Source organism: Physeter macrocephalus, chromosome 8, assembly GCF_002837175.3.
Source record: "Physeter macrocephalus isolate SW-GA chromosome 8, ASM283717v5, whole genome shotgun sequence".
In the NCBI taxonomy this organism is placed as follows: domain Eukaryota; kingdom Metazoa; phylum Chordata; class Mammalia; order Artiodactyla; family Physeteridae; genus Physeter; species Physeter macrocephalus.
This window is the reverse complement of record NC_041221.1, coordinates 46,430,493-46,441,524: the sequence shown is the minus strand read 5'-3', so window position 1 is coordinate 46,441,524 and position 11,032 is coordinate 46,430,493. Positions and strand designations below refer to the sequence as shown.

Here is an 11,032-nt window from a genome sequence, read left to right as displayed (position 1 = left end):
AATGGCCTCCAGCCAGGTGACTTGTGTAACTGACATTTTGGACACAGGACCTGGTAAACCACACAGCCATCCTGCCCCCACTTAGAAATGTTCATTCCCAATAAATGTCTATTCTGAAAGTCCCATGCTCCATGGAATGATACTTGCTACAGGATGTTCTTTGGGGAAATGGAGGGCAGGCTCTTTTATGGTGCCACAGGATGTTTGGGTGAGAATCGACCATAAAGGCATCTAAGGAACTCGCTCATTTTACAGATGGGAACACTGAGGCCTAGAGATGAGACGTAACTTGCCCATGGCCACATGGAAATTTCACTTTCTGCGCCTCCTCACAGCTGTGCTGGGTGTGTATTCGTATTGTCCTGCTACTAATAAAATAAGGACACAAATCATAAGAGAAAGGAAAAAAAAAAACCCTTGTAATGTCCAACCGATAACCCACTGCTGATCAAGTTGTTTTGTTTTGATACTAAAACTGAATTGTATTCTGAAGGATTTTTAAATTCTGAAAGTTGATTTAAAACCATGTTTTTAGCCTAGTATTTGTTTTGACTCTTTAATTTGTAAGAACTATCACATTTACAGGATTGCATGCCACATAAACTTGTAAGATCTGATCAAGACTATTTTTGATCTCAGTACCTTATTAGATAAGACTAACATGAAATGACTTAAAAATTTCAAACATGGGATGAAAACTATACATTTTGGCCACTGCAAAATCCCCCCTTGTTTTTGGATGAATATTTCCCAATCCTATCAGGGCAGGGAGGAAAATGGAGGTAAAGGGCTGACTGGAGAGAATGCGTTGAAATGAGATGGAAACATTGTATAATGGTTTTCAAACACCTGGTGCTCAAGGAAGCATTTCTTTGTGTTAGTCTACATCTTGGTCTCACTATCAATGGATTTCTCAATTTCGCTTTCCTGGGCAATCAGCTGATATGGTTTCTTCATTTCATTCTCTTCAATCACTGAGTTACCCATTTCGACGTCCCGGTTCTTCAGTTCATGTCGTGACAAGTGTTCAACAATGCCGGCTCCCAGGGAGTCTCCCAGCACGTTGGTGGTGGTACGAAGACGGTCCCTGGGGAAGGGAGGGGTGGAAGGAAAAGCGAGGCTCCTGTGAACATTACGGGATTTCAGCTCATGTTTTGAACCAGCTGGCTAAGTCACTGGGGGTATCTCTTGAAATTCTGCTTCGTGTAGCCACCCACTGCATCATTCCATGATAGACACATAACATTCAAAATCGTAGTTACTAATATATATCCTTATAATTAATAACATATTATATAACTTAAAGGATATATATTATTATTAATTTTCAGTTACTAATTAGAGTACCAACAGTAGGAATGACCCTCCCCTTTCTCCTTTTATTTAAAATTTTTCTTTGGTTCTCTTTCCTACCACTCACTTTCATTTTACCAGAAGGTCTCAGTAGTGTGATCTAGAGACCCCTGGGGGTCCCTGAGGCAAAAACAATTTTCATAATAATGCTAAGATGTTATTTGCCCTTTTCCCTCTCATTTTCTCATGAATGTCTGTCTAGTGGAGTTTTTCGAACAAACAACACAACACCAAAGATAACACAACGGATTGAATGCAGAAGCAGTTAGTCTTGTATTAAGCTAGACAATAAGGAGATTTGCAAAAATGTAAAATGGTATCATTCTTTTCCCTAAATTTTTGGTTTGGAAAATGATATTTTTCCATAAAAATGTTATATATGTTAACATGTAATGAATGGATTATTGTAACCTTTAAATGAATTTAACATTTAAAAAATGCCTACGTTTTTCTAACATGATAAATATTGATAGATATGACCCACACAGATAAAAGCTTTGGGGGTCGTCAATTTTTAAGTGTAAAGGGGTTGTGAGACTGAAAACTTTGAGAACCACAGCTTTATACTATAAAAGTCTTCACATGAGTCAAGTAGTGACTGTGGGCCAGACAGTGAGCTGAATGCTTTCCATGTATCAATGCATTTAATCCTCACGGCATCACCGGGAGGTAGACGACATTATTGTCCTCATTCTGCAGAGAAGGAAAGTAGGGTGGCTGGGTAACCTGGCCGGTGTCACACAGGGGCAGGACACAAACCCAGATCCAAGTGACCGTGGAACTCATGCTCTCAATTAATTATCTTTCCCCCACTTATTGTGCCTTGAGAACACTGAACTTTTTGTGGTCATTAGATCTACCTCATGGAGTCTATGTAGACTCCAACACCTACTGTGTCCTTCTAGGCTGTCACCTTGGGCATCCTGGAGAACAATTGTAAATGGAAGGAAAAGAAAAGAGGCAGAGAATGTTAGCTGGAAGGGTGAGGGGAAAAGGGCAGAGGTGTGGGCCCTAGAGGTTAGGGTCTGAGGGTGCTTTTCTTGAAACCTTCCCCAGAGTCAAAAATCAATTCCACTTAATGACGCCAGCTCTCTTCCCACTGTCTGCACAGCTGCCCCACTTGCTGTTGGGGTCAGATGGGAACATCTGCACTGTATTACGCCATTGGAATGGGAAGCACAAGAAGAAAGCCTGAGCCAGCCTGGGAGGCCCGCTGTTCGGTCCCAGCCGCCATGGGGATGTGTTGTGCAATTCAGAAATGGCTTTGCTGATTTATGTTGGCTTTGTAGACAACGGGTTTCCCAATCCCCGAATGGTTTTATAGAGTGAGAAGCATAGCAGCCAGATGTGCCCCACAGGCTGATAAGGCAGAGTGTGCATGGCGCCCGGGGATTGGTGGCCACATAACGGCAGGGATCAGGCAGGGAGGGCAATTTAATTACAGGCCAAGCCTCCCCTCTTCATGGAGCCCTTTGGCAGGGGTGCCAGGCTGCCTGGTGCCCTAGGATGACAGAGGAGAGCCCCACGACAGCAAGCCGAATGCAGTCTGAGCGTACTCACAGGAACCAGTCCACTGCGATGATGAGCGTGATGTCGTCGGTGGGCAGGCCTACAGATGTCAGCACGATGACCATGGTGACCAGGCCCGCCTGAGGAATCCCAGCTGCCCCGATACTGGCAGCCGTGGCTGTGATACTGTTAGAGGAAGTCCCCAAACAGAAAACATTTGTTTAAATCTCCCCAGATAGAGAGCAGACCCTGTGAAACATGCACAGGGGCGATGTCTGACTTGCCAAGTTAACATAAGAGGATGTGCTTTAGAAAACTGTAAGTGAGATTGTATAAAACCCACTGAGCTAATAATCATATTAACTAATATTTATCAAACGCCTATTACGTGCCTCCTGATTTGTTAAGCATGGCTTACCTCATTTGTTTCTCACAACAACCCTTAGGAAGTTGGTCCTGTTCTTACAGCTGTTTCTAAATGAGGAAACTTGTGCCTATATACTTTTTCACGTACCTGGAAGTATTTTGTAAGGTCTAAAATACTGTACTATTACAATAACAATTTGTTTCTAATAATTCCCCTATCCAAGCAGGGGATTGTAAAGATACCGAACTTGTATGGTTACTGTGGTCAGAAAAAAAATCAAATTTATTAATTCAAAAACAAAATGATTTACGAACAAGGTTCTGTAGCACTAGCAATATTTTTTATGGAGGCAGTGTGAACCTCATTTGTAAGGCACATAACCTGTCTGGGACTCAGTTTTTTAAACATCTATTTGGTAGGCTTATGTGAGAATGTGAAAATGTTTTTTGAATAATAAAGTTTTACCTAAATATAGAGTGGTATTTATAAAGTAATAAGTCTGTGGAAGAGACTCTTCATGGTTCCCCCGCATTGTTCCCTTTGTATAGTACTAGAATGTTTAGCTGATGTATGGCCGCCCACAATGAAACTATATTTCCCAGCCTCCCTTGGAGCTTAAACTAAGCTCTGGCCAATAAGACACAGGTGAAAGTGATCAAGCAAATTGCAGGTTGTGCCATTCCTCCTCCTCCCACTGGCTGAAATTTGGAGGTGATGTTGAGCCATCCTGGACCACCTGGATGAGGGTGATACCCCGGGGATGATAGAACCACAAGTTTTGGTCCCTTACACTGTAGAACACCTACCAGCCTGGAGGGCTTTGTGGAGCGGAGCTGCTCCACACGAGAGAGAAGTACAGTTCTATCTTGTTGAAGTCACTGTAATTGTTATTATTATTTTTAACTCTGACACACGCAACTGAAACGTTTTCATAACGCAGGGCTTTTCAACCAGTATGTCAAGGTATGCCCAAGAATAGGTTATATTGAGCTCCCAGCCCCAGTTTAGCTAGACTGGGCCTGGGGCTCCCAGAACCTCCAGGTCCATCACCTCTGGCAATGATCAGCCCCATCTTTTTTATCCCAATGCATCCTACAACTATTATCATTTCCCAATAGTACAAAATACGTATACAGAGTCTGACATAAATTATTTCTAAATAAACATATATAGACATACACACACAAATGTGAGGGAGCTGATAGAGATTTAAAAAGACTAAAGTGACATAAAAACCAAATACAAGCCATAAACCTGGATTTGATCTTAGTCTGGGGAAAAAGCTATACAAGATATTTTGAAACAACTGGGGAAATTTGAATATAGGCTGGATATTCCAGAAGTATCTTTAAGAATCTTACTATTGTGGTTATGTAGAAAACTATCTTTATTCTTAGGTGATGCATGCTGAGCTATGTACAATGACGTGTCATGAAGGCGGGGGGGAGGTGGGAAAGAAGCAAAAATGGCAAAATGTTAACAATTGTTGGTTCTAGGTAGAAGATGTGTGTTGTAATATTCTTTCAACTTTCCTATGTGTAAGAAAATGTATAATAAAAATGTGAAAAACTGATTTATTTTGATTTCCAAATTAAATTGTTAATAATAATTAAAACACACACACACACTAAAGAGCAGGGTCTGATCTGGATTGTGAGATTTTGTCTCCATTACACTCATTGGTCTGTTGTGCGCAATGACTTTCATTAAGCAAAAAGAAGGGACGATGTTCACATGTACACATGGATATGACCGGACTGTCTCCAGAAGGCTACAAAAGAAACTAGCAAGCAACAGTGGTTGCCTCTGGAGAAGGAAACTAAGAGATTAGCGGAAGGGAAGAGAGGGAAAATTACCTTTCACTAGACAGCTCAAATAATAGTTAAAAAATAGTCCACAAAAGGAAAATTCTCAGCCTATTTGTCAGTGTTCTCTGCCATATATACTGCCTAAAAATTAACCCAAGAGAAAATGTTAACCCAGTTTTTCAAATGTATTTTTATTTTCTAATTTTTTCAATAAAAGCTAGTGAATAATAAAAGCTAAAATTTCAATGCCTTTTATTGAAGTTTAACATTTTTTAAAAAGAGAAATATCCATACTATGTATTCTACAGATTTTAAAAAGAGCTGGATATGTTTATAGATGGTATACGGATGAGTAAATTAATCAAGTGGCAAGCAGTATGTATGGTATGATTCCATCAATTTAAAAAAAAAAAGTGTGTATGTCTGTGCATTGGAAAATGTCTTTGTACACTAAACAGTAACCCTGGTCACCTATAGAAAGATGAGGAGTCATGGTGGCAGACAAGTTTCACTTTTTACTTTATATATTTCTGTATTATTAGAAATTCATTATTAATAAATATGCACATCTGTAGTTAAAAAAAATTAAAATCTCTAAATATCAAAAATAACACTATTCCTATGAAGAGTCCCCCCTCCCAGTTTCTTCACTCAAGCCCTGATCACCGGCTCATCATTTAAAGTCGTTCTTAAGAAAAGGTCGTATAGAATGTTCCTTGTACCTGATTGTAATAATCTGTCCAAAGTTCAGGTCGAAGTTGTTAACTTGAGCAATGAAAATGGCAGCCAAAGCCTCATAGAGGGCAGTCCCATCCATGTTAATGGTGGCCCCTACTGGGAGCACGAATCTGGTGACACGTTTGTCCACGCCATTGTTCTCTTCCAGGCACTTGAAGGTGATGGGTAGGGTGGCAGAGCTGAGCACAGTAAAACAGGACATGTCAGCTGACCATCCTGACAGTTCAGACTGTGCCTTTCCTTTTAGGTATTTTGGACAGAGAGTTCCTTCCTTTCCCATATCCTAAGTGAAAGGGAACTAAGTCAGCACTAGTATAAATAGGGCAGCAGGGCTAGGGACAGTGGGTCCCCTCACTGGGTCATTTGGCAGCTCCCCTGCTTCTGGGTTCCTCTGCGAGGCATCACTTGTGATTACTCCCCACCCCGCAACAACAGCCTGTGCCAACGCGCGGCCATCTCTCCCTTAGGCAAATGGCGACTGGACGAGGAAGATGAGGACGGGCAGGAAAGGATAGCTGATTTCCATCTTGTCCCCTGAAAGGGTATGTAGCCAGCTAGTCTTTGAATCCCAACTAGGTCTGACTAGCATTGGCGTCAAAAAGCCAATTCCTATGTCTGGACATTTAAAACCTGGAAAAACACACCCCGGCCCCTCAATCTGAAGGTTCTGGTTCAAAGTAAAGTTTGAGATACATTTTCTGATAGAAATAAGCCACGGATATATGCGTACCTGGAGGAGGTTCCCAGAGCCGTGATGAGCGCTTGCAGCAACCCGCCGATGAAAACCCAGGGGTTTTTCCGTGTTACCAAGAAGTAGAGGAGCGGCAGCACTATGACCGCATGGATGAGTAAGCCCACGATGACTGTCACTGTGTACATGGCTAGCTGCCCACCGATGACGCCCATGTCTTCCATCTCAACAATTTTCCCTGCAATCAGGAAGAGGATGCCCAGAGGGGCGTACCTATGTAGAAGCAACACACGCACAGTTGGAAGTCTGATTTCCAACAAGCTATTCCACAGAAATTAGTCAGAGTTGACTTCCAAACTTCTCTGCGCAGAATACTATGAGGACTTGCAGAAACTGTGAACTTCTTTCTTTTCTTTTTTAAAATATAAATTTAAATATAACTAGTGCATAATTAGGCTTTCCTCTCACTCAGAATTTCTCTAGGTCACAAATCTTTTTTTCTCCCAAACCAGGCAAACAAAAGGCATGTTCAGAGATTTTGTTGCTCACCTCTTTTTTTTCCTAAATAACTGTCATTTCACCACACCTGGGTCACTTTGGGGGTCCTCAGATGCCACACACACCCCCCATCCCATCCTGCTGTCTCCTGCTCCCCTGCTAAGTACTCTGAACAGTCAGAATCCATTGAACCAATATCCAGACTTCTGGGAGCATTTCCCACATCGGAGCCTGACTCCCAAGCTAAAGCAAGATGCGCACGATGGCATTTCAGTGTTTTAGATTTGCAGACAGCTCTCTTAATCAAGGACAACTTTTATTAGTTTTTCCCATATTGCACACTATTTACAATATTACTTAGTATTAATCTTTTTTTATTTAAATAAATGTACTCTAAGAGGAAATTGTATGTTACAATGCAAATGAAAAACTAGCATCATTTGCCGTAAGTAGAAGGCAATCATAAAATAAATTCAGAGCTATCAGAGTTAATAACATGCATGTTTGTACTACCACAATCAGGTTATAGGTGTTCTAGTTAAGTAATTATTACCCACAGGCTGCTACTGCCATTTGTGATCTTTCGCCTGTAGACTCGAAAGAACGAACAACGGAGACATGAAATGTCTTGTACACATTGAATCAAGGCCCCCCTCTCTTAGTCCGATGTGTGCTGTAAACTACAACCCAACTCACATGACCCAAAACAGAGAAACTGATCACCCTTCAGGAGAAGGGTCCGCTGGGAACTGTGGAGGACTTATTTCATACTGAAAAATACAATGGTTCTTTTAAAAGTCCTTTAAAAACACAGGCCAGGAAATTATAAGAGTACCTGTTTTCAGAAATGTAATAACTCAATGTTGAATGTGCAGGCAAACGTACAGCTAGAAAAGCTACATGTGAGGTTCATTCAGCAGCCTTGAATAGGCTTCTTTCATAAAAGAGGTGAAAGGTGGAGGCATTTTAATAATATGAAGATAAATGTCCACTTTCAGCTCTGCCAAGATTTCCAAGGAGGGCCCCCAGCATTTCAATGGGGACTCCTGGGGAGACGACACTCTGATCATCTTTGTGCCCCCAAGCTCATATCCATCCTGAACAAACTCCTGAAAAATGGATTTCTCTGGGCTTTGGGGGCAATAAAGACAAAGGATATTTTTAATCATGATGGTGAGGGCTTTTCTTAGAAATGGATGTCTTCCTGCCTCAGGTGCCAAGAGGGAGTCTGGATTTAAAACAAAGGCAAAAGGGAAAGCAACCCTCACAGGAGGCTTAAACCAATCACAGGGTTCTCTCCCTGCTGGGGAGAGTTTACTTTCCAAGGTCAATGTTCCTCTGTGGATTTAGTCTTTTCCTTTGTCTCCTGCTCTCAACTTTCTTTGAAGCAAGTTGTGTTATAAATTGTGGCTTGGGCTTCTATAATGCTTCCCATGAGTCCTTCAGGCTTGACGCAGAGTGGCCATTTACACTTCTTTCTTAGGACTGAAATGGAGGAGAGGAGAGCTCGGTTTTTCCGATGGTCTAGGGGCTTTTCCCTCTCCTGGGAATGCTCTTCTCTCAGTACTTTGTATGGCTAGCTTCTGTCGATCACCCACCTCCTCAGAGGCCTTTCTGTCCCATCCAAGGCAAATTTTAAGCCTCTGCCCCAGTCACTTTTTATCACATCACATCATATTACGTGAAAGAAAACCTCATGTTTTATTTTATTATTTTTTTTTCCAAAGCACTTGTGCCTAAAGCACATGGATGATTTGTTTGTTTGTTTAAGAATGTAAGATCCACACAAGGTCCTACTGTATAGCGCAGGGAACTATATTCAATATCTTGTCATAAACTGTAACGGAAAAGATTTTTTAAAAAGAGAATGTAAGATCCAGGACATCCTTGTCTGTCTTCTTCATTGCTATATCCATAGTACCTGGCATTAAATGCTTGGTATATAGGAGACAATCAATAAATAGGAGACAATCAATAGGAGAATGAATAACTAATTAGTTATTAAATGGAGGAATGAGGAATGGGATCCCATCAGTGCTGGAGTAAGGGAGTTGACACCTTTCAAAAACAAGGAAGCAAACGTATGCAGACAGGCTTGCAGATATGTTCAAGGCCACTACCAGCCCAGAAAGTTACTGATTTTCTTGTGCTTACCCGAATGAGATCATTGCAATTGGCCATCCTGCCTGGTGGCATCTTCCTCAGTACAGAACACAAGTTGATGGCAATAAGCATCTTCTAGATAGCATACATAGCAAATGGAAATACATACCACATTATCACTGCTACCAATCTCATGATGGCTTCGTTAAGAGAATCAAAGAACTCTCTCAGGGCCTGGCCCTGCTCCTTCATGTTTCCAATCACAAATCCAAAGCACATGGAGAAGACAACTAGTCCCAGGGCATTGACCCCATTCACAGACCCTGGCACTGGGACTAACTCCTCTGTGATCCTCGTAAGAGTCTCCATGGCCTCTGACACATTATTTATCACGGCACCCACAAGTGTTTCATTGGACTGGATGGGCACTTTAAAGCTTCTCTTCTCATAGTTGGTTTTAAACTTAAAAAGAAAAGACACAACAGGGATTAAAGGTAATATTTGTTTTCTTCTTTTGTACTTTTTGCTCAGATTTTCTATAATGAGATACATTACCCCAAATTCAGAGAAAAGCGTTATACAAAGTATCTATCTACCCTGTCTGTCTGTCTATCTATCTATCTTCTGTCTATTTACTTATCATCTATCTAATCTGTGACAAACCTCTACTACTTCCTCAGCACAGACAAACACACACACATACACACTCAAATACACAACAAACCATAATAGGAAAGAGGTTGAAGATGGAGTAAACAGACACATGTGCTTCTGTTTTTTTCTGAAACCCTAATAAAATGACTATAAATTCAAATATTCACAATAATCCCTTTACCCTCTATGGGTTCCTGTTAGGGGATCATGGACAAATCACTTAACATCCCCTTGTTCATATTCCACAGCTGTGAAACAGGGATAACTGTGCTGGTTCTACCTCACAGTGTCGTTGTAATGATCAAATTAAACAGAATATATGAGAACATCTGGTAAATTTTAAAGCACTACACTCATGTTGGCTAGTGGCGCTCAAAAACAAAGCCCTTCAGGGACTAGACTTAGTTGGAGACTTCGGTGAATATTAAACAATTAAAATCCCCAAAACAATATTCTTCAAAGTATTCCTGATAGTATTAGTTCTTAAGAATAGTTGCGTGAATAATAGTTGAGGATGACAAACCAGTTCTCAAGTCTATAGCAGAGTCTTCTCTTATTCAAGAGATGGTCTTTTCCCCATAGCTTCTGCATAGATGCCCCAGACAGAAAATGCTGAGTGCATTACTGTGGCCATTTGAAACAATTAAGCCCATCTCTCTATGATTTTAACGAGAGCAGAATTTCTGGCCTTCACATCGATGGGAGTAAAGCACCAGAGAGTAATAATCTACGGATGTTGACTGGATCTAGAGTCTGGGTGAAGAAAGCACAGCTGTATATGAAGTGCTGGGCCACTTCTCTACCAAGAGTAAATGGGAGACTTTTGTGTCCAGTGGGAAAGCACTATTCCCAAACAAGGACATGGCCAGCTGTCAATACTGTAGACATATTCCCTAAACAATCAGTGGCACTGCTCGTAATTTTAACAAAGAAACTGACACCTTTTTGTCAGTCAGCTCTCAAATCTCTATTCTACTGGGGTGCTTATGCATTTTATGGATTGTCTAGGGTGAATTTTGAATCCCAATTAGCCTTTCCTACGCCTCCAACTCTTTCCCCTTAGACACAGTTTGCAGCCTACACAGAAATTGCAACCTCATTTGCATTCTGATCTAAGACAAATAGATCTGGGATGATACATTTGCTTCCCTTTCAAAATCCTGTAAATGCAATCTCAAACCAAATACAATAAATCTTCATGAGTCAGCACTTTTCCCAGCGTTGCTAGAAATCAGCTTTTTTTTTTTTTTTTTTTTTTTTTTTTGCGGTACGGGGGCCTCCCCCTGCTGCTGCCTCTCCCGCTGCGGGGCG

At 41.2% G+C, this 11,032-nt stretch overlaps 1 protein-coding gene across 2 annotated transcripts in view; it reads right to left on the bottom strand.

The window, feature by feature from the left end:
* Positions 1-545: 545 nt before the first annotated feature.
* The window catches only part of SLC1A3 (solute carrier family 1 member 3), a 74,699-nt gene continuing 64,212 nt past the window's right edge, over positions 546-11,032 (bottom strand). For both annotated transcript variants that reach the window (XM_007103216.2, XM_007103217.3), the window contains 5 exons: positions 9,237-9,529; positions 6,506-6,739; positions 5,760-5,954; positions 2,914-3,048; positions 546-1,087 (listed from right to left, as the gene is read on the bottom strand). In XM_007103216.2, the coding sequence (XP_007103278.1) occupies positions 883-1,087; positions 2,914-3,048; positions 5,760-5,954; positions 6,506-6,739; positions 9,237-9,529 (1,062 nt within the window). In that variant the 3' untranslated portion in view covers positions 546-882. The remainder of the gene's footprint in view (positions 1,088-2,913; positions 3,049-5,759; positions 5,955-6,505; positions 6,740-9,236; positions 9,530-11,032) is intronic.